At 48.3% G+C, this 23620-nt stretch overlaps 4 protein-coding genes and 1 long non-coding RNA gene across 9 annotated transcripts in view; 3 read left to right on the top strand and 2 right to left on the bottom strand.

Annotated features, from left to right (window-relative positions):
• LOC133145332 (NACHT, LRR and PYD domains-containing protein 3-like) overlaps positions 1-5348 on the bottom strand; it is a 55849-nt gene extending 50501 nt beyond the window's left edge. Inside the window, exons 1-2 of one of the 2 annotated variants that reach the window (XM_061268734.1) lie at positions 5018-5338; positions 86-356 (exon numbers count right to left, since the gene is read on the bottom strand). In XM_061268734.1, the coding sequence (XP_061124718.1) occupies positions 86-356; positions 5018-5176 (430 nt within the window). In that variant the 5' untranslated portion in view covers positions 5177-5338. Of the gene's footprint in view, positions 1-85; positions 357-5017 lie in introns of both variants that reach the window. The other variant, XM_061268735.1, reaches the window with a different exon arrangement.
• Positions 1-23620, bottom strand: part of LOC133145317 (NACHT, LRR and PYD domains-containing protein 12-like) — a 128774-nt gene that overhangs the window by 65724 nt on the left and 39430 nt on the right. The window lies entirely within an intron of this gene.
• The window catches only part of LOC133145322 (diacylglycerol kinase iota-like), a 77359-nt gene that overhangs the window by 22300 nt on the left and 31439 nt on the right, over positions 1-23620 (top strand). The window lies entirely within an intron of this gene.
• LOC133145347 (uncharacterized) lies at positions 15103-15799 on the top strand. Its single transcript, XR_009710885.1, has 2 exons — positions 15103-15587; positions 15713-15799. It is a non-coding gene; the product is annotated as an uncharacterized LOC133145347 (long non-coding RNA).
• On the top strand, positions 17845-22558 carry LOC133145318 (uncharacterized). The gene is made up of 2 exons (XM_061268672.1): positions 17845-22346; positions 22472-22558. The coding sequence occupies exon 1, from the start codon at positions 17923-17925 to the stop codon at positions 21817-21819; it is 3897 nt and encodes a 1298-aa protein (XP_061124656.1). The 5' UTR covers positions 17845-17922; the 3' UTR covers positions 21820-22346; positions 22472-22558.

The raw sequence follows: 23620 nt of genomic DNA on the forward strand, positions 1-23620 counted from the left end.
CAAGGAGGCAAGTGAAGGGGGCAAGAGGGGTAGGGCAGCATCGGAGAGCTGCTTTGTGGAAAACCAGAAGCCACGCTCACCTTACCTTTGTTTTGCGGCACGTGGCTGCGCAACTTCTTGGCCAGTTCGTTGTTGCCGATCTTCTCCAGAATCGTAATGGTCTCCGCCACAGCGTCCTTGCTGTACGTGTTCACCAGCACTTCGGCGATGTCAGTCCGGTCTGCGTTTTCTTTTTTGCTCTGAGCCAGATCCATATAAAACTTGAACTTCTTGAAGTCCTCCTGCCCCAGGTCTTCCAGCGTTTTTAACAGCAGCTCCTTGCTCTCGGCATGCAGAGCCATCTTTCCCCTGTGAAACTGAAAGCAAAAGGCGACCCTTGATTGTTTTGCACAGCACCATTCCACACCCAAAGCGCAGAAGGTGGCCTGATTTGCACCCTTGTTAGGACTTGCTTCCTGGTTCTCGAGGCTGCTCGACACGGACTTTGCTACCTGCTTCGCTTCCTTGTCGTTACGTTCCCTAAAGAAGTAGGGGACCTCCCGCCTCCCCCAAACTTCAATCAAAGAAAACAACTGACAATATACCGTTTTTTTCCATGTATAATGTGCCCCCATGTATAATACGCACCCTAAAAATGGCTTGTTGATGCTGGAAAAAAGCCTGTACCCATGTATAATACGCACCCAATTTTTTTATTCATTTATTTATTTATTTTTTTTTTTTAAAGTCCCAATGATCGTCACACACGCAGGGAGGCAATGGGTCCCATTTTTATAGTCTTTGGTATGGTCTTAAATAGGCTGGATGTATTTTTTTTGTTGGCGTTGATTTCTCCGACTGCCCGTAAAGGCACCACCGCGATCCGTGCAGACATGTGAAAAAGGGGTGCGGACGTGAAAAAGGCGGCTCTGTATGGGAGAGACGTTGAAGAGGAATAAAAACACCCTTGGAAACCAAAACTTGCCCCTCGTCGTGACTCGGAGCCGCAACAAATGTTTCGGATTTGTGTAGGGTACATTGTGACAGACGGCAAACGAGCAGGTGATCGAGCAAGCCGCTTCTGATACGAGAGCATTGCGGTCGCATGGAGTGTGTTTGACGTGAACAGCAGAGAGGAAAGGAACAAGGCAAAGTGTTGTGAAATCAAATATGACCGACCTGTAATACGCATTTTGTTATTTGCTGATTGAAACTGCTAATTAAACTGTGAATTGAAACTAATAGGAAGAAAACAACTCTCGCTCTTTATACGCATCCGTTCGGCGCATCTGTAATGGCGGCCTCCGTATGACGTCCGGTCCGCAATGGAGATTAAAATATTTGACAATAACACAACATCAAGGATTGCACCATGGCATCAAACGATGTGTCGTCAATTATGAATTTTACTAAGTGTGTTGGGCAGGATGGCTGAATGCGATGCGCCATTGACAACAAACAAGAAGAAAGGTGAGTTTTATTTCGGGGGAGATTTGTCATGTCTCGTCCCCAGTTTTGCTATGTGTCTAGGTTGCCATAGTTTCTGTTGGCGTCGCCCCTCCCTCCCTTCCTGTGTCACCTCAATCAATGTAACGTGTTCTGTATTTAAGTCCTGTCTGCCCCTCGCTCACCGTCGGATCATTGCATGTCTTACTGTCATGATGTCTGTTTGCTTTCTGTTCCTGTCTTTGGTAATCTCTTTTTGTTCCACGACTTTGTCGGTCAGTCCTGTTGTTGGTTTTGTTGTACCATGACTTTCTTAAAAAAAAATCAAATCAAATAAAATAATTAAAAAATAAATAAATAAATAAAAAAATTTGTACCCATGTGTAATGCGCACCCCAGATTTTAGGACAATAAATTAGTTAAATTTTGCGCATTATACAAGGAAAAAAACGGTATGGAGAAAGCGTCCGACCATCCGGCCGCAGGGCTCAAAACTAACGATTGCCCGATTGCCCGGGGCAAGTAGCGATGGCAGACGGGCAAGTAGAATTTTTCCTCACTTGCCCGAACTTGCCCTGCCATAATACCATGTTTTCAAGCTGTAAAAAGACGATTTTGTGCATAATTTCTCGCAACTTCTGCCGCTTCTGGTCCGACATTTTGTTTTCTAGGGAGCGGTTAGTTTCTCGTGTAAGTCTGCAATACATTGATAACGGCAAAGCGCTTCGTAATTAAATGCATGCTCCCTCACCCGTCCGTCCCTGGCTCTTCTGCGCCTGCGCACCAGCAGAGCTTGTTTCCGTGTCGGGCAAGTAAAAATCCACTCCAAAAAAATTCGGGCAAGTAAAATTTTGTTTCGGGCAAGTAAAGTTTTCTCCAACTTGCCCGAGGGCAACTTGGGCAAAAAATAAGCTTCGAGCCCTGGGCCGGCTCACTAAATAATAGGGGTGTAAATCGCGGGTTTTGTCACGATACGATATCATATCGATACAAAGAAGCACGATACAATATTTGCCGATATCTTAAAGCAGGGGTCACCAAACTACGGCTACGGATATGGCCCACGGGACCGTTTAATCCGGCCCGCCAACCCTGAACAAATTGTATTAAACTTTTTTTTTTGCTCATTTTGCCTGCAATGACTGCGTTTCCCCAGTAGATGGGGAAGCGCTCGCCCGCGCATTTACTACCGAAAGCCGTGTCAGAAAGCTCGGTGCACACTCACAAGTGCGTGTACGTGTACATGTACATGGCGCACTCGCGCTCTATTTGTATCAGTCCCGAATTTAGAGCGTGGGCTGTGACGACAGCATTCTTGTAATTTGCCCGCTGAGCTTTCAGATGCAGTTTTGCGCAAAAGCCACCCACAAACCTTCCCCTGGAATCCTTCCATTAAAATGAGTCGCCCAAGGAAAAGTAAGGTGGACACAGTGCCGAGCGTTTAAAAGAGAATGGCCAATTTGGCTCGACGTACAGCCACATGAACGTCAACATCAACCCGTCACAGATCGAGGTAAACGGACAAACACCTCGGATCTCGCCTAAGAATTGCCACAACAAATTTTACTCCAGACTATGACGCACTAGCGAACTTTAACAAAAAAGACAGCGGTGTCTACAAGCCTACTGGAACCTACAAGGATTATAAGGAAGGAACACAAGAACTTTAAGAGACTGCTCATATGTGTCAGAGAGGTTCTGCTCTGACAACTGAGCTGAACTTTTATCTGTTAAGATTGTGCAGGGCACAACAGAAAGTTAATGTTCCATGGTTTTTTTTCTATGAAGAACCCAGAGATAGTTATTTAGTTATTTTTTTAGTTGTTTTTTCTGTGAAGAACTCAGAGAGGGTTATTTAGTTATTATTTATTTCATTAATAGTGTTATTATTTGTTTCCTGACTTTTTTTCTGTAAAGAACCTGGAAAGGGTTATTCAATAACCGTTATTTGGTTATGTGTGGCTTTCTGGAAAACAATAACTTTTTTAAGCTCCCCTACGATCGTCACACTTTTTCTGTTACAAACTGACACCGGCCCCCCATTAGAGAAGGGAAAGGTTATGTGGCCCTCACAGGAAAAAGTTTGGGGACCCCTGTCTTAAAGCCTGCTGTGATTCATTCACGATACATCACGATATAGTGCTCGACGATCGATACATATATATATATATTTTTTTTTTAAATAGAAAATATAGAACAATATCCTGATTTATAACAATTCATACGCAAAACCAACAAGGTACTGCAAACTCCTTATTTAGGAAATGACAAGAGTATTGTAGTACACCAAGTGCTTATTTTAACACTGAACTTTGATGTGGTGATTTTTTCTTTAAATATAAATATCGAGATTTGTGCTCCCTGAATATTTGATCACCGCATGGCAGGATTTACAAACTGCAAGTGTCTTGTCCGTTGAGTCATCTTTTCTTTGGAATCCAAAGTGCTTCCAAAGAATGACTTGAAGCCTAAAAGGAAGCCAATTTCCTCGTCTTTTTGGACACCAGCCAGAGCACCAGCCCAGGAGCCGCGTACTAGTTGTCCACTCGTAGAGCCTTATATCGATTAATCGATGTGTATCGATGAATCGTTACACCCCTAGTATAGACACATAGTTTTGCTTTTAAAAAGGAGCGACCGTTTGTGGCGTTATTTGGTAGGGGTGTAACGATTCATCGATACACGTCGATTAATCCATATAAGGCTCTACAATTTATTGGCATCGATGCTAAACGTAAACATCGATTCACATCGCCGTGTTTGACCTCGGACATGAGACGCGACTTTATTTTGAAATCCAGTTCATTGTTGCTTGCTTCCTCTTTCCGGGAGCAGTGAGCGGCGTGTTGTGTTGTGAGCAGAGCAGGCACGTAAAAGGGGAGTGGACATCTAGTACGCGGCTCCTGGGCTGGTGCTCTGGCTGGTGTCCAAAAAGACGAGGAAATTGGCTCCCCTTTAGGCTTCAAGTCATTCTTTGGAAGCACTTTGGATTCCAAAGAAAAGAAGACTCAACGGAAAAGACACTTGCAGTTTGTAAATCCTGCCATACGGTGATCAAATATTCAGGGAGCACAAATCTCGCAGCGCATTTAAAGAAAAAACACGACATCAAAGTTCAGTTTTAAAATAAGCACTTTGAATACTACAATACTCTTGTCATTTAATAAATAAGGAGTTTGCCGTACCTTGTTGATTTTGCGTATGAATTGTTATAAATCAGGATATTGTTCTATATTTTCTATTTAAAAAAAAAAAAATATATATATATATATATATATATATATATATATATATATATATATATATATATGTATCGATCGTCGAGCACTATATCGTGATGTATCGTGAATGAATCACAGCAGGCTTTAAGATATCGGCAAATATCGTATCGTGCTTCTTTGTATCCATATGATATCGTATCGTGACAAAACCCGCGATTTACACCCCTAGTCGTTACGTTACGTAAGAAAACAACTGACAATATATGGAGAAAGCGTCCGACCATCCGGCCGGCTCACTAAATAACGCCACAAACGGTCGCTCCTTTTTAAAAGCAAAACTATACGGGTCAAACAACAGAAAGCAAACTCACTTGTCGGTCTCCTTCGCGTCGTCTGGTCTCACCATGTGTGCGAGCGAGCGAGCGAGCGAGCGAGCGCCTTTTCAACGGAATTGTCGCCGTGGCATCCAAAGGTGTCAGAGCAACGCCCTGCCCTGCCCTGCCCTGTCTGTACAAGCCCGCCCACTTCATACATAAATTGGTTCTTTGGAATCCAAAGTGCTTCCAAAGAATGACTTGAAGCCTAAAAGGGAGCCAATTTCCTCGTCTTTTTGGACACCAGCCATAGCACCAGCCCAGCAGCCGCGTACTAGTTGTCCACTCCCCTGTCACGTGCCTGCTCTGCTCACAACGCAACACGCCCTTCCCGACACCAACCCAAATTGATTTTCTGTAGGGGTTGACTCCCTTAGCCCATTCCTCTCCCGAGGAGCCCACTGGGCAGTGATACTATTTAACCCATAGTTGGGGGCTGGTTCGTGGGCACCAGGGCGTGTCCACACACCGGTGGGACTGCGTGCCGCACGTCTAGGGGCCAAACCGAGTCCCTTGTAGTTTAGCCTGGGTCCGTGTTGTTCCCAGTTGCCATGTGTCGCCGCGTGGAGGCACTACATAGGGCTTGCTGTTAGAGAGGCTACGTACTGGCAGGGAGAGACTTTGGCACTCGGCTCTCCCGTTCCCGTACTGCTAGCCAGCGGTGAGGGTTGACAGTGAGAAGTGACATGCACTGGGCACTCCACCAACACACTAGACCAGGGTTGGGCAAACCTTTTGACTTGTGGGCCGAATTGGGTTCTAAATTTTGACCGGTGGGGCCGAACCAGGAGCAGGATGTAGTGTGTGTGTGAAGTAATATAAATGACGTGTAAAGGTCATTGCATAAAAGGTTTTTACTTTTAGTAGATACTAAAGCATGGATATTAAAAAAAAGCTTTTTGAAAGCCAATGCATTTATTAACAGCATTCAAAAAATATTTCTCCAAAAAACTACTAGCAGTGATTCTTATTAAATACGACACTGTTATGATGAATAACATTTTCCATCACTTCAGCGCCTGCAGGTCAGATTTATGAAATATGTTTTGTTTTGTTTCGTTTCGTTTATTTATTTCAAACATGTGAAAAAAAAAAAGAATAAGCTTATTGTACACAATAAAAGACATGACAAAATACATGCATATACACATACAGACGTACCTACATTCATACATATAACATATAGCCGCAAAGACCCATAAGTCACATTCACATGTCTGAAAAGGAGTAGGAAGAAGTATAATTTATTTAATCCCACCCCCTATTTAATAATCCCTAAATACCCAGCCATAAATCATTTTGCCTCAGTTATCCCAACAAAGTACTAAATTACTAAACTATCCCCCACCTGCTGCTCGCTAGACACTAAACATGTACCAACACACTATGAATACGTACGTATATTTCACACACAGACACTTAACATACATACGTACCTCAAATACAACACAAAATACCTGAATGGTAGAAATAAACAAAATAAAAACAAAAAATAAAAACAGCCTGAACAAGACAAACAGACAAACAAAACCAACAAAGAAACGTAAATCAATCATTACTAAGCACCCCTTGGTACTCATACACCCTCATTCCTGTACCTTGTAAAAATAATTTCTTCTTTATATCTTTTTTTAAACTGATAGATGTTTGAACATTCCCTGAGCGTTTCCTCCAGAGTATTCCATAATTTAACTCCACATATTGAAATACAGAATGTTTTTTTTGTTGTACGTGCCTTCCTAATCCTGTAATTAAATGTCCCCCTTAATTTATAACCCCCTTCCCTCCCAATGAAAAGATTCTGAATATTAGTTGGCAACAGATTATTTTTTGCTTTGAAAAGTATTTGTGCTGTCCGGAATTCCACTATATCTTTGAGTTTGATGAGTTTTGACTCTAAGAATAATGAATTTGTATGATCCCTGTATCCTGCCCCATGAATGATCCGTATTGCTTTTTTTTGTAAAATAATAAGTGGATATATTGTGCTTATAAAATTATTACCCCAGATTTCTACACAATACATAAAATATGGAAGGACTCATGTATTATAAAGGATGCAAAGTGTTGTATGATCCAGAACCTGTTTTGCTCTATTTAATACTGCGATGCACCTTGAGATTTTAGTTTGTACATGTTTAACTTGTGATTTCCAACTGATCTTATCATCTATTATCACCCCTAAAAATTTAATCTCATTCACTCTTTCAATATTAACCCCATCCAGCTTTATCTCTATTTTCAAATTAGTTCTGTGATGACCAAAAAGTATTACTCTTGTTTTGCTTAGGTTTAAGGATAATTTATTGCTGTCCAACCATACCTTTAATTTGCTTAATTCATTATTTATCAGTGTTGGTAAGGTGTGTAAATCACTACCAGAACAAAAAATATTTGGATCATCTGCAAACAACGTTGATCCAATGAGGCAAAATCACATCCAACGGCAAACATTCTGACCAAATACAATATCTTGAAGAATCAGTGAAAGAATACATCGAAATAAAGTCATAAAGAAATCAATAGTGTTGTTGGTTTCCCTTTTAGGCTAGTGCATCATAGTCTGGAGTCAAATTTGTTGTGGTCATTCTTAGGATAGAGCCGAGGTGTCGGTCCGTTAACCTAGATCTGTGACGTCTTCTTACACACGTAGGTCGAGCCAAATTATCTGAAAACTCAGCGCGCGAATGACGAGAATATTGACGTCACAGCCGACACTCGAAATTCGGCACTGATAGATGAAATTACGACGTACTACTGAGTACGCACGCACACGCACTTGTGAGTGTGCACCGAGCTTTCTGACACGGCTCCCGGGACTCAATGCGCGGCCATTATACTCTTTCATCACAGCAACATCTTCATTACAAATCAAACAGACACACTTTCTGTTGAATTCTTTGAAGAAATGCTCATTTTCCCAACGTGTTTGAAATATTCTACACTCACTTGCTATTTTGCGTTTCTTCCGTGCAGCCATTTCTGGGGACTCGCGGTAAACGTTTCTCTTCGCTTGATTTCATTTGTGTGGCGGGCTCTATCTAGTGTTGAAACCGAGAAGTGCAACGGAGTTGAGCTCAAGCTTCTTGTGCGGGCCATATTCAATTATGTTTTGAGAATTTGCTGCAGGCCAATAAAAACTGGACTGCGGCCCGCGGGCCGTAGTTTGGACACCCCTGCACTATAACTATAGATAAGCGTACTATCACTCAGAGCGATACTGTAACTAATCTCGGGGTAATATTTGACCAAACGCTCTCCTTTCAAAAGCACATCAAGAATATAACCAGAATTGCGTTTTTTCCACCTTGGTAATATTGCAAAGATTCGTCCGATCCTCTCGACCGGTGATGCGGAAACTATCAGACATGCGTTGGTCACGTCGCGCCTGGACTACTGTCATGTATTATTCTCTGGTCTTCCTAAGTCCCGCATCAAAGGTCGACAGTTCGTACAGAATGCTGCTGCACGGACAAGAAAATGTGATCACATTACCCCAATATTAGCCAACTTCCATTGGCTCCCGGTCCATTTAAGATGCGACTTCAAGGTTCTTCTATTAACCTATAAATCAGTGCATGGCTTAGCGCCTTCATATCTCGTCGACCTAGTTGTTCCTTACGTTCCGTCTCGTAACCTATGTTCGCAAAACGCTACTCTTTTAGCGACACCGAGGGCCAGGAAAATGTCTGCAGGCTCTAGAGCATTTTCTATTCGGAGCTTTGGAATGCCCTACCAATGGATATTAGGACTGCTACCTCAGTAGAAACATTTAAGACACGTTTAAAGACAAATTTCTATGATATGGCCTTTAACTAACCTGTAGTGGCCGATTCGGCTGGAGTTTGTTTTCTCTCAACAACAATCAAGCAACAATCCTTCCTCCTGTGACGATAAGACAAGACAGACTGAAGAGTCCAAAGTCAAAGTCTGCTTTATTGTCGATTTCTTCACATGCCAAGACACACAAAGAGATCAAAATAACGTTCCCACTATCCCACGGTGACAAGACATAGTACACAATATACATACAAGTAAACAACACCAAAAAAATAAAAAGAAGAAATAAGCGTGATGAATAGTGATCATAAATCAACAAATAACACAATAAATAAGAGGAGCAAAAATGGAGCAAGTGTGCATACAGCAGACAGTCAGAATAGAGCACAAAAGTACAGGACGCTACGCAGCCGAGGGCGGAGAGACTTCAGGATGCAGAGAGAATGAACCTGTTGGTGAGTCTGGTGGTGCGGGAGCGAGCCCGGCTCCTGTAGCTCTCTCTTCCCTCCCAGAGGGCAGAAGAGCAAACAAAGAGCGAGCGGGGTGACTCACATCACTCACAATCGCGGTCGTGAGACGGGAGGTGTAAATCTCCTTCAGGGACATCCAATCATCTTACCAGCCATGTTCACTATGCGCTGCAGGGCCTTCATGTTGTATTCAGTGCAGCGATACAACTGGAGAGGACGTTCTCAACGGTGCCACGGTAGAATGACGGGCGGAGGAGCACTTGCTCGCCTGAGTTTCCGCAGGAAGTACAGGCGGCGCTAAACTTTTTTCCCCAGTGATGCGGTGTTGGTGGACCAGGAGAGGTCCTCACTGATGTGCACCCCCAGGAATCCGGTGGGCAGGGCCGGTTCTAGGAATGCACATAAGAGGGGGCAGGTGAAGGGGGCATGTTCTTTTTTTTTTTTACACATTTTTAACACTGTTAGTGTTTTCTTCACGGCAGTTGTTAGCTGTGTGTCCAGATCTCAACCTGGAGAAGTGGATAGCACTGTCAGGCCCCCTCGATCTGAGTTGTCTTCCGGGTTAGAGCAACGCTGGCGTCTGGATTGTTGACTGCCGCTTCTACCCCGAACCGTGTCCGCTATTTGTTTGTCCCGTGTCTGTTTTGTGTTTCCCGTCTCAAGTGCGCCCGTTTTTTCCCCCCTTTATTTCTCTCGCCTTTTCACCTGCCCACCGCGTATCTCTGGAGCTCTGCTCGCACTTCTCTGAGCCCGCTCCCTCTGACTACGAGCTACGCTAACCAGCTCGCCAACCCACCACCGGACCCTCCTACCTCCCGGCTCTGAGCCTGTAGCTGCTTGCTCTTGGCTCGGCAAACGGCTTACACCCAACTTTCTTGCCACTTGGCCGGCATCCTCGGGGGGAGCACCCGCTCGCTGCGAGCTCGCCGGTCGTGGCTCGGCTGTGTGCCGTCATGACGCACTGGGGCGTGCCGTTTGCACGGGTACAGTCGGGATTGACCGACACCACCACCCACTCCACCAACATCGCGACGCGGTCCACTGCTACTTCCGTACATTTCACTGCCTACCAACTTCTAGCTAACCAGCTACTAGCCATTTCTACCATTTTATCTGGATTATTCCCAGCTGCTGTCACGCCTCATCTCCTCCATGAATTATCACTTCTGCTACTCCGGGCTTCCACCAACCGTTTGTCTACACTGCTGCTGATCTTCATCATCTCAACAATAATCAACGTCTCCCTGCTCCTGCTGCCTCAGCTGCCAGCAAGGCTGGGATCCTCCGCCGTCGCCGCTACATCCACCGTAGCTCTGGACTATCTTTTAACCGACATTTCCCTGATGGCTCACCCATCCCCTCTTTCTGGACTACCTCTCGCCCCCCCGTCACCTCCACCTCCCGTACTGTCAACTTCAACAATCTCCGCTCCCCCACCCCCGCTCCTTCATCCATCTCCCTCGCACGTCTGAACTGTCGCTCCCTCTCCAACAAATCACTAGTTATTTTCAAACTACTATTGGACAATAATTTGGATCTGCTCCTTCTCTGTGAAACATGCCAACAGCCCCTGGACTATTTTACTCTTAACCAACCCACTCCGTCTAACTACAGCTAGATCGCCGAATTGGACCTCAACCTCCCATCTATTTCATCCTTCGAATATCTCGCTTTTTCCCTCCCCAACTCTACTACTGCTGTTCTTATGTATTTACCGCCCCCCAAAGTCACATCCGTCTTTTCTTTCTGAACTCTATGAACTCCTCACCATCGTATCCTCAGTCTCCTATCGCCTCCTACTCATCGGTGACTTCAACATCCACATCGACCAGCCAACTGCTCCATTGACGTCTGACTTCATCTCCCTTCTGGACTGCTTTCATCTCACCCAGCACATCAACTTCCCCACCCACACCAAAGGCCACATCCTGGATATAGTATGCTCCTCCTTTCCAATCACATCCAACCCCCGTCCTCTCACCCTTCCACTGTCAGATCATCTCTGCATCCTCTTCTCCGCCCCTCTACCCTCGCTTCATCATTCCACAAAACGCATCATCTCCTACCGCAACATCAAGACTGTAAATCCAATCACGCTTTGCCAGCTCTTATCCTCTGCCCTTCCCTCCGACCCCACTTGTTCCTCCCCTGATGACCTTGCCACCACGCTCAACAACATCCTTTTTGACTCCCTTGATTCCCTAGCCCCCTGGAAAACCTCCTCTGTTACATTCGCTAACTCTGCCCCTTGGTACACTCCGCTCCATGAAACAAACTGGCCGTCAACTCGAACACCTCTACAAAGGAACCCGCCTCACCGTCCATGCCGAAACCTTCAAACAACACATCTCCTCCTATCGTGATGCTCTTCTTGCTGCCAAATCTGCTTACTTCTCATCTCTCATTAATAACACCAGCCCGAACCCCCGCATACTGTTCTCCACCGTCAACAAATTGCTCCAGCCACCGGTCACCAAGCCACCCTCCTCACCCCGCCCTCTGTAACTCCTTCCTTGTCAACTTTAACAATAAAATCGCCCAAATGAACAGTTCTCTGACCGACACCATCGATAACTCCTCCTCCCCTGCCCTCCTGCCCCGCTTTCCTGACCTCCCGCCCTTCCCCTCTCTCACTGCCTTCTCCATTGCCGACTCCTCCACTATCTTAGACATCATTACCGCATCCAAGACTACCACCTGCTCTCTCGATCCTCTTCCAACGACCTTAACTAAGGCCTGCCTCCCTGTCCTCCTCCCCCACCTCACCTCCCTTTTTAATCAGTCTCTATCCCTTGGCCACCTTCCCATGGTCTATAAATTTGCAGCCATCACCCCATCCTCAGAAAGCCCACCTTGGACCCACTCAACCTCTCCAACTACCGGCCCATCTCCAACCTTTCATTCCTTTCCAAAACCCTTGAACGCATGGTCTCCGCCCAACTCCACACCCATCTCCAGTCCAACAGCCTCTATGAACCCTTCCAGTCCGGATTCCGCCCACTTCACAGCACCGAAACAGCTCTAGTTAAAGTCACCAACGATCTTCTCATTTCTGCAGACTCTGGTGCCCTCAAAATCCTACTACTACTTGACCTTAGCGCAGCCTTTGACACTGTGAACCATTCCATCCTCCTCCAAAGGCTGCGCCAACTAGGTGTTGAGGGCACTGCACTCGACTGGCTCACCTCCTATCTCACCAACAGAAACCAGTTCATCTCTCTCTCCGGTCACACATCCATCCTCTCCCCAGTTACACAAGGGGTCCCCCAAGGCTCAGTTCTTGGCCCCCTCCTATTCATCTGCAAACTCAATCTGGACTTCCACATCTACGCTGATGACACCCAGATCTATATACGTACCACACCAAGCCGTAACCCGTCCCTCACCCACTTTGAAACCTGCATCTCTACAATAAAAACATGTCTGACCCACAACTTTCTCAAACTCAACAGTGACAAAACAGAGCTCCTCCTCATAGCCACTAAATCCTCCCTTAATAAAGCTGGATCCATCACACTCACCATTGACTCCTCAAACATCACTCCCTCCCCTCTGGCACGCAACTTTGGCGTTATTTTTGACCCCACACTGTCCTTCCACCCTCATGTTAGCTCAGTTGTCAAGACCTCCTACTTCCACCTCCGACGCATCGCCAAAATCCGGCACTGCCTCTCTCTCCCTGCCGCTGAATCCCTCATCCACGCCTTCGTCTCATCCCGGCTTGACTACTGCAACTTCCCTTCTCACTGGAATTACTGCTCGCTCACTCCATAGACTTCAACTAGTCCAAAACTCTGCTGCCCGCCTCCTTACCCGCACCCGGTCCCATGAACACATCACTCCTGTTCTCCACTCTCTTCACTGGCTCCCCATGAAGGAGCGTATCATTTTCAAGATACTCCTCCTCACCTTCAAAGCCCTTCACCACCTGGCTCCCACTTAGCTATCCGACCTCCTTGTCCCCTACTGCCCCAACCGTCCCCTCCGATCCTCCAATACTTCACGTCTGACAGTCCCAAAATCTAAACCAATGGTTCCCAAACTTTTGCAGGCTGGCACCCCCTTGGCTCCCCAGTGAATTCCTAGACCCCCCCCCCCCCCCCCCCCGACACATATGGAAACAAACACCTCTTTCTTGATATTTGGTATGCTGCAATTTGAAAAGAGAAAGGTTAAACACAAATGTATATTTCACAAATAAAACCCAATTTAGTAAACCAATTTATTTTTTAGCAGTTTTAACTGTTTCAGCAACATAGAATGGTAAATAAACATTCCACCAGTAGCCTTCATTGTCTCACACTTAATATTAATGGGATGGATGTGCTTGGTGCAGGGACATAAGCTTCTCAACATCAGGCTGGAACTCACTAGGAAGAAGTCGTAGATCCCCGCGCTCAGTAATTGCACGTGTTGTGTACAAATCGTCAAACAAACGTTCAAACTTCGGACTGCCGCCCCCCTACCGCCCCTTTCTTCCTCACCGCCCCCCCAGATCTTTCCACCGCCCCCAGGGTGGCGGTACCGCCCACTTTGGGAACCACTGATCTAAACTAAAATCCTTCGGTGACAGAGCCTTCTCCTGCACATCACCCCGAGTCTGGAACTCTCTTCCTCAGTCTGTCTGTGACTCACCCACACTCCCCATATTTAAGTCCCGTCTAAAAACTTACCTCTTCTCCCAAGCTCATGACCTTCCCTACCCATAACTGGTTTCCTCTTCTTAATTCTTAATTTTATCCCATTGTCCCCCTCCCCTCATGTATGTCTTTGCCTTGTTCCCTGTAAGCGTCTTTGGGTTTTTGAAAAGCGCTATACAAATTTAATGAATTATTATTATTAAGACACTGGATCTGATGTGCTCCATGACGAGCCGTCATTAGCAAATGATGAATTTTATTAGGCAGCTGCGCCTGCAAGTTAAAGAGGCAACACACCTCTCCAGCTCAAATTGGAACGGCGCCATCACCAAACCACTTAGCACGATGGCGACCATCGGCTTCTTCACGTTCCTCGCCGTGTCTCTCGTGGGCTTCTCGTTGCGCTCGGCATCTATTCTCAGCGGGAGAAGGTCAGAGATGCACACGCGAAGCCGCCCACACATCACAAGACGCACGTTTTTAAGAGGCCGATTTTCCGGCTGCATCCAACGCGTGCGACTTGAAAGCAAACGGACCATCGCAATGGTCGTGACGGCCGTAACCACGTGAAGCTGCAGTCTCCGAGTGGGAGTTTTACGGAAGAATAAAGGTCCCACAAAAAATGATTGCGTCATCGTCTCAATCGAATGTGACCCTCACTTGAGTCAGGGTGCGAAAGGAGGCGGGAGTGGGAGGATGGAGGGAGGGATGCGAGGAGAAAGTGAGTTGAAGGACGGACCAGGAAGAGGATGAGTAGGAGGGAGGAGCCAAAGGATGAGTGGGAAGAGGAGGACAGAGGAAGAGGTGGAGGATGAGGAATCGGCCAGGAAGGAAGGAAGGAAGGAAGGAAGGAAGGAAGGAAGGATGGAAGGAGAGCGAACAGTAGGCAACAAGATGAAGAAGGATGAAAAACTCCTCGTGTCCCCCAATGTAGCCGCTAGTTGCAAAGAGGTGGGAGTGGGCGGGGCCTGCTTGCGACGTCACCACTTCCCCGCAGCCGTCGCGGCACACTTGAAATTTCCCAGAGAGGCAAGAGTTTATAAATAGAAGCAGAGGAAGGTCAGAAAGGAAAGAGTCCGACTTCCTGAGCGCAACCTGACGACGACGGACGGGATGCGCCGCGGTGACACACAAAAAGAAAAAGAAAGACAGCAAGCCACAAAAAGACGGAAGTGTCTACTTTGGGCTTCTGCTTGTGTACAACAGGCTGTGACATCGTTTGCATGTTGTGTTGTTCTATGTGCATGTCTGTGTTGGCAGCGGCTCTGCCTATTTTCCCGCTCCGCATGTCACGTGATTCCATGGGGTGACGCGGCGTTCTCTGCGCATGAGCAGGGCACTCCGGAAGAGAGCAGTTCGCGGTATGGTGGGGTAGAAGTTTTCTAGTTATAGTTGAAGCAAGTAAAAAAGCCGAGTTCATGACCAAAAGGTAAGCCCTAGATCGTTGTTGTCGTATAATAAGTATATTTGTTTGTATTTGTTGCCATCGTGTCAGTTCGGGTCCTTGTATGGCACTCTGAGCGGATTCGCGGACGAGAGACACTTTCCTGTTGCCGCCATTCCTGTTCCTCATTTCGATCACTAGAGGTCTCCCCAGACCATCCGATTGCCCACATTACGATGAGTGTCATTAAGATAAGTATAATGCGGCCACTCGTAGCGTTAGAATTCAACTATGTACGTTGGCAACGACGTTATTATACTGTATTTCCTTTAGGGTCATTTAAAGCATGTTTGCGCCATATTTGAAATGTTTAGTTTGGGATTGTCTTTACCTTTATTCTTATTATTTGTTATTGCAGACTCCGCAATCATTCCGCAATTCTATCAATCTGCAATTCTATTATGACCTTCAATCCTGCTACTCAATAAACCTGTCCATCCCTCCATCTACCTTTTGGCCATTCCCTGTGTCCAAACGTCCTTTGCTGCCTCCTGTATTCTGACCGATACACCATCTTGTACCCTATATACCCCCAGATCTAGCGTATTATCCTCCCCAACATTGGGCGCCAAATCCTCCTTTACATTGTGGTCCTTCGAGCCGGATATAGTGTTCAGGATGGAGCAAGATCAAGAAAGACACCTGGATGTGAGGCCAAAACGTCGGACGCACCCCCCAGCTTGGATGCAGGACTTCGAGGTGGACTACGTGGGATATGAGCACAGCGGCCAACCACGTTGGGACTCGTTTACACCGACCCCAACAGGCAGACCGTCATACCCACAGCAGGGACTAGTCCAGACGATCTCCTTGCGTGCACCTCAATTTCATCCGGAGAGCTTCGAGGATGCTGCTCAGCATAGAGCCCCTCAGCTAGCCTCAAGCTTCACCCGGAGGAGGAATGCGGATGATAGAACCTTATCTGCACCTGTCCAGTCATACCAACAACAGCCAAACCAGGACCAGTACCACCCGAACCGCCACACCGTACAAGATGGGAATGCGGTTCTGCGTGAGACTCACGAAGCCATCCATGCCGGACTGAAGGAGCTAAATAAAGCCCGTAGTGACCTTCAGCAGCTGATTGACGTGGCCCACTCTCTAAGAATAGGCATGAGTCAAGTGAACATCCCTCTACCAGCATGTTCCAGTCCCAAACCACCTGATGGGGCCGTCACCACGAGCAACAGCTCGAGATTCACTGAGTCAGAGGAAGAGGAGGATTGGCCTGATCCTCCGCCATGGCCTGAACCCGAGGAAGCCCTAAACGCCAACCTCAGTGCCTTGAATCTGGGAGCTCATCAGCTACCTCCTTACCCGACTCCACCGGAGACCAAGCCTCTACACTACAGGCCTCAGCCACAACCAGCCCAATTCCGTCATCCACAGTTCATTCCTTCTAGCCGTGAGTCCTCCCACGTTCCTCCTGTACCGCCACGTAACTTACCCTTACCTCTAGAAGCACCCCCAACTGGTCAACCACATCTTCAAGTGCCACACTCTCACAGAACCACCCCTTACATGCAACCTCCATACCCAGAGCCAGTGTACAGAGGACCCCAACCGACCATTCCCAAGTTCACTTTCCCGGACCCTAGTGAGTTCGCCCGGCTACGTATAGCATTAGAGAACCTCCTCCCCTCCAATGCTACAGAACTCTTCAAGTATCAGGTACTAGTAGACCATCTTAAGTTAGAAGAGGCCAAACTGATATCTGACGCCTATCTAAACTCTCCAACACCCTACACGGACACCATGACAGCTCTCTATGACAAATATGGTCAACCTCATCAGCTTGCCCTAAAGAAGATATCCAGCGTCCTGGACGGCCCAGAGGTCAGGCGGGGTGATCCAATGGCGTTCCAGAAATTTGCCCTTCAAATACAATCACTGGTGGGTCTCCTCCAGACCTTGGGCCACGAAGGAGAAGTTGAACTAAGCTGTGGCTCTCACGTAGCTCGCCTACTGAGTAAGCTTCCGCCTGAACAGCGAGCCGATTTCCGCCGTTCCCAGCCCACTCGATCTGGAGCCACATCCACCTTGCGGGACCTGTCAGAGTGGCTTCGCCACGAGTCATGGTGCCAGGACTTTGACGATCCTACCAGTAGCCGGAGCTCCAAGGAGAAGCAGAGCACTAAATGGAACATTCGTCCTGTGGCTAAGCAAACAGCAGTCCTGCATAGTAGCCAGGAGCCCTCAGTGAAACTAGTTAAAGAGAAACCTGTCAAAGGGAAAGACAAGTCCAAGGTATACTGTGCCTATTGTGAGAGTACAGACCACTACCTCAGCCAGTGTAGTGGTGTAGCCCAGCTCACCAAAGACGAGCTGAAGAGGTGGATCCAAGAGCACAAGCGGTGTTGGCGCTGTGCCCGTCGACACTTCGCCGCTCAGTGCGACCTCAAGAAACCCTGTAACCTTTGTCAAGGCAAGCACCTTCTCGCTCTCCACGAGATTAACATAAGACCTGAGAAAGTTAAGGATGACTCACCTCCAAAGGGTGAAAGCTGCCTGACTACCTGTGCCTCCGAGTCCTTCTACCTTGACCGACCACACGTGGGGAACCGAGTCATGTTGAAGGTGGTGCGAGTACACGTGCACTATGGTAGTCAGAAGTTAGACACCTACGCTATACTGGATGATGGGTCTGAGAGGACTATGCTGCTCCCCACCGCTGCTAAGTCCCTAGCCCTTAACGGCGCTCCCGAAGACCTCCCACTGCGCACAGTGCGCTCGGACATCCAAGTCTTGCATGGCCATACAGTGTCATTCCGGGTCTCCTCTCCCACCAACCCTAATATTATGTTTAAGATCACTGATGCCTTTACAGCCAGCCATCTTAATCTAGCCCCACATAGCTACCCAGTTAGCCACCTACAGAGGAAGTTCAAGCACCTGCGTGGAATCCCTATTCCTACCTTCCGAGAAGTAAAGCCCTTGCTTCTCATAGGTTCAGACCAGCCCCACCTCGTAACCCCCATCGAGCCTGTCAGGCTTGGTCCTCATGGTAGCCCAGCAGCTGTCCGCACTAGACTGGGGTGGACCTTGCAGGGCCCGTGTCAGTCGACGGGGCGGCCAGCTCACCCAGCTCAATGCCTGTTCACCTCTGTTCCACCACCCATGGATGATCTCTACAGGCATGTGGAGAGACTCTGGCAAGTGGATACAGTCCCCTACAGGCCAGAGAGGGAAGTGACACGATCCAAGCAGGATCAGCAAGCCATAGCCCTGCTGGAGACGAAGACAGGACGTACCGAGGTGAGTGGCATCCTTAGATACGCTACTCCCCTGTTACGCCATGCGGCTATGCCACTATTGCAAGCACCGAAAGAATCAGTTATGGCCCTGCTGCGCAGCACTGAGAGACGCCTCCTTAAGAACCCTGAGCAGGGACAAGCATACCAAGCGGAGATGCGGAAACTCATCGAGTCAGGCGCAGTGCAGGAAATTAGCGAGGACACCTCATCAACGGAGAGCTGGTTTATCCCCCATCACCTCGTGACCCATAACGGGAAGAACCGCCTCGTCTTTAACTGTTCTCATCAATTTTTGGGCCAGTCCCTTAATCAGTTCCTCCTACCAGGCCCAACTCTAGGTGCCTCACTGCTAGCGGTCCTATTGAGGTTCCGAGAAGGTCCCATTGCAGTTAGTGGGGACATTAAAGGGATGTTCCACCAGGTCCGTCTCCTCCCTGAGGATCGCCCCCTTCTGAGATTTTTATGGAGAGACCTAGAGGTAGAACAACCACCCAAGATCTTTGAATGGCAGGTCCTCCCCTTTGGGACCACCTGTAGCCCATGTTGTGCGACATACGCCCTGCAAAGACATGTCAAGGATCCCAGTAAGTCAAACGATGACATGAGGTTCTCCGTGGAGCACTGTTTCTATGTCGACAACTACCTGCAGAGTGTGGCTACACCCAGCGAAGCAAAGGGTCGGGTGGACCGGCTCAGGAAACTCCTCGCCTCGGGCGGCTTCGAATTGCGACAGTGGGCTTGCAATGACCCAAATGTTCTCAGCCACCTACCTTCAGAGCTCAGATCCACCAGTCTAGACCTGTGGCTAGCCCAAGATAAGTCCAACCCGTTTGAGTCGACCCTGGGCCTCAGCTGGAACTGGCAGGCAGACTCCCTAGGCTACAAGCAGCGGTTAGTCCCTTACGATGTACCAACCTTGAGGAACATTTATAGAGTCCTAGCCTCACAGTACGATCCATTGGGATACCTGCTGCCATTCTCCATTCGCGCCAAGCTCATCCTAAGACAGCTGTGGGACAAGCAGCGAGGTTGGGACGATCCTAACCTCCCTCCTGACCTGCTACAGGCTTGGTCCTGTTGGGAGGCGGAGCTCAAGCATCTGCCGGACATTACCATGCCACGTCCGTATGCGCCTGCGGATAGCCACCGCGAAGGGACCACTCGGCAAGTGCACATCTTTGCTGACGCCTCAGAAAAGGCCTACGGGGCTGTAGCCTTCCTCCGAACCGAAGACAACCAGGGTAAGGTACATTTATCCTTTGTTCTGGCTCGCTCCCGCATAGCCCCTAAGCGTGTGCATTCTGTACCTCGCCTTGAGCTGTGTGCGGCTCTTGTAGCAGCGCAGTTGGCTTCCACCCTCAAGAAAGAGCTTGCTCTCCCAGTACACAGCACAGTATTGTGGTCTGACTCTACCACTGTACTCACCTGGCTACACTCGCAATCCTGTCGATACAAGGTGTTTGTAGGGTCAAGAGTAGCTGAGATCCAGGAGCTTACGGAAGGCTTTGTTTGGCGCTACGTAGACTCAGACAACAACCCTGCCGACGACCTGACAAGAGGGAAGACATTGATATCCCTGTTGGAGCCCAATCGATGGTCACAAGGACCCACCTTCCTTCTACAGGGTCCAACCACCTGGCCAGAAATGCCACACGGTATTCCACCTGATGATGCCGCTGAACTAAGGAAAGGTACGTTCTGTGGGTCCACCGTCACCTCACCTGACATTGCCATTCTACAAGACAAGACGTGCAACACCTGGCAGGAACTCATGGACGCTACTGCAAGGGAGCTTCATGGCCAGGCCCCTCCGATCTACTCACCTACCGCTGAAGAATACCGACAAGCTGAAGTACTCATCCTTCAACGAGCCCAGAAGCAATCCTTCCCAGACGATTGTGCTCAGCTGTCTGCAGGGAAGCCTGTTAAAACTTCGAGTCGACTTCTTACTCTAGCGCCAGTCATCGACACCTCCATCGACCTAATCAGAGTAGGAGGCCGGTTACGCCGTCTAGAGGGCCAGAACGAGGTCACCCCACACCCTATCGTCCTCGACGCCTCACACCCTGTGACCCGCCTGCTCATAAAGAAATATGACCAGGACCTTAAACACCCAGGGCCAGAGCGAGTCTTTGCAGAGTTGCGGAGGACCTATTGGATCATTCACGGCCGTGAAGCAGTTCGTCGCTATCAACGTTCCTGTGTAGATTGTCAGCGCTGGCGGGCCAAGCCTTCCATACCTAAAATGGCTGACCTCCCAACCGCACGCCTCCAGTTGCATAAACCTGCCTTCCACGCCACTGGCATGGACTGTTTCGGTCCCATGTTAGTAAAGGTTGGACGACGCCATGAGAAACGCTGGGGTCTCATCTTCAAGTGCTTGACCACCAGAGCGGTACATCTGGACCTCATACGAAATATGGACACCGATGCTTTCCTGATGGCTTTGAGGCGATTCATTGCCAGAAGAGGAACCCCCTCGGAACTGTGGTCAGACCACGGGACCAATTTCAAGGGGGGAGAGAAGGAGCTTCGGGAAGCCTTCACAAGTATGTGTCCAACCCTACAAAGTCAACTCGCTCCACGTAAAATCAAATTCAACTTCAACCCCCCAGCAGCCCCTCACTTTGGTGGAGTATGGGAGAGAGAAGTACGAGCAGTCAAGTCTGCACTCCGCACCTGTCTAGGTACTGAGCCTATCCATGAGGACGTCCTCTCCACCGTCCTGTTGGAAGTGGAGGCCATTCTCAACTCAAAACCTTTGGGCTATGTGTCTGCTGACCTGTCTGACGTCGACCCCGTGACCCCCAACAGCCTCCTACTGGGGCGGCCTGATGGATCACTCCCCCAGATCGTCTACCCGAAGAGCGAAATCCTGAGCCGAAGGCGCTGGCGGCACTCCCAAGTCCTTGCCGACCAGTTTTGGTCAAGATTCATCAGGGATTACCTACCGGGATTGCAAACAAGACAGAAATGGCAAGCCTCCCCCCCCGACCTCCTGGAGAAGTCAGTGGTCATGATCACCGAGCCACAGTTACCCCGTGCCATGTGGCCTATTGGTCATGTGACGAAGGTTCATCGCAGTGACGATGGCCACATAAGGTCAGCTGATGTCGACATTAAAGGGCGGCAGTACACCCGACCAGTAGCTCGACTGGTGGTGCTACCAGCCCTCCCAGCGGAAGTGACTCAGGACTCTCATAAAGACTGATGAGCCTTTGTTTGAAACAAATGTGCCCTGCACATTTGGGGGCGGCTGTACAACAGGCTGTGACATCGTTTGCATGTTGTGTTGTTCTATGTGCATGTCTGTGTTGGCAGCGGCTCTGCCTATTTTCCCGCTCCGCATGTCACGTGATTCCATGGGGTGACGCGGCGTTCTCTGCGCATGAGCAGGGCACTCCGGAAGAGAGCAGTTCGCGGTATGGTGGGGTAGAAGTTTTCTAGTTATAGTTGAAGCAAGTAAAAAAGCCGAGTTCATGACCAAAAGGTAAGCCCTAGATCGTTGTTGTCGTATAATAAGTATATTTGTTTGTATTTGTTGCCATCGTGTCAGTTCGGGTCCTTGTATGGCACTCTGAGCGGATTCGCGGACGAGAGACACTTTCCTGTTGCCGCCATTCCTGTTCCTCATTTCGATCACTAGAGGTCTCCCCAGACCATCCGATTGCCCACATTACGATGAGTGTCATTAAGATAAGTATAATGCGGCCACTCGTAGCGTTAGAATTCAACTATGTACGTTGGCAACGACGTTATTATACTGTATTTCCTTTAGGGTCATTTAAAGCATGTTTGCGCCATATTTGAAATGTTTAGTTTGGGATTGTCTTTACCTTTATTCTTATTATTTGTTATTGCAGACTCCGCAATCATTCCGCAATTCTATCAATCTGCAATTCTATTATGACCTTCAATCCTGCTACTCAATAAACCTGTCCATCCCTCCATCTACCTTTTGGCCATTCCCTGTGTCCAAACGTCCTTTGCTGCCTCCTGTATTCTGACCGATACACCATCTTGTACCCTATATACCCCCAGATCTAGCGTATTATCCTCCCCAACATTGGGCGCCAAATCCTCCTTTACAGCTTGTTTGTTCTTTGGTGGCGCATTTTTCTTTGTGTCAAGTCAAGCGGCCACCTCACTTCAACCTAGTTCCCTGACGTCACAAGATGGCAGCAAAGCGCTCCTTTGGTCCCAATGAAACGCCTTCACTCATCAATTGCTTTTGGATTCACGACTAGCGTAAATCGACGCTCATGTCGCATAGTCTGCCATTATGCTAGTTGGTAATGTCTTCCTGCTATTGTGGTTTGTGAAACGCGCATTCCGCGTGTTGGCGAATAATGTCCAGATTGCACGGGCGTTTCCTGTTTGTGCGCCGTTCCTCTCGAATGCGTGTCATTTCCACTCAAGCGAAACCAGAACAATGATGTCGCCACGGCCCGTATGAACATGTGAAACGCGCAACTGGGCTCGCTCGCGCGGGCATCAGGCCAAACTGCGCATCAATTGTTTTTGTGACGTCACTCGAGGCACTCGGAGCAAACGTCCGCGTGTTTAGCGGACGAGCCGACGAGCGTCGCCACGGCAACGCCGACAGCCCACCTTTGCGGGGAGGAGGAAAAGGAGGATGAGAATGAGTGAACTCTCCTAAAAATCAGCAAAGTTCCACTGGATGGCAGCAAAACTCTACTTTTGTCTAAATATATTTCTTCAGTTCATACCAACGAAGCGCTGGTTGTTGACAACATGGGAAGTCGGCCGACTGGTTGTGCTGGGAGCGCGGCTTGTTAGTTGGGGGGGGGGGTCATGCCCAGTCAGCATACATCCTTGCATTTCTCCCATTGTCACCCACGCATTATTATTTTTATCCCAGGATTCGTGTGTGTGTGTGATCACGTTCCAGGGTGTGTAAACAGACTCCTCTTTGTCGTCCGGCTTGAGAGTTGGTGACAGGCGGCCCGCTGAAACCAAAGCCGGTTGCCACTCAAGTCCCTTAAGTGTAA

This window comes from Syngnathus typhle, linkage group LG21 (assembly GCF_033458585.1).
Source record: "Syngnathus typhle isolate RoL2023-S1 ecotype Sweden linkage group LG21, RoL_Styp_1.0, whole genome shotgun sequence".
Classification (NCBI taxonomy): Eukaryota; Metazoa; Chordata; class Actinopteri; order Syngnathiformes; family Syngnathidae; genus Syngnathus; species Syngnathus typhle.

Coding starts and splice junctions, on each gene's coding strand:
- LOC133145318 (XM_061268672.1), top strand. CDS start 17,923: ATGTTGAAGGTGGTGCGAGTACACGTGCACTATGGTAGTCAGAAGTTA.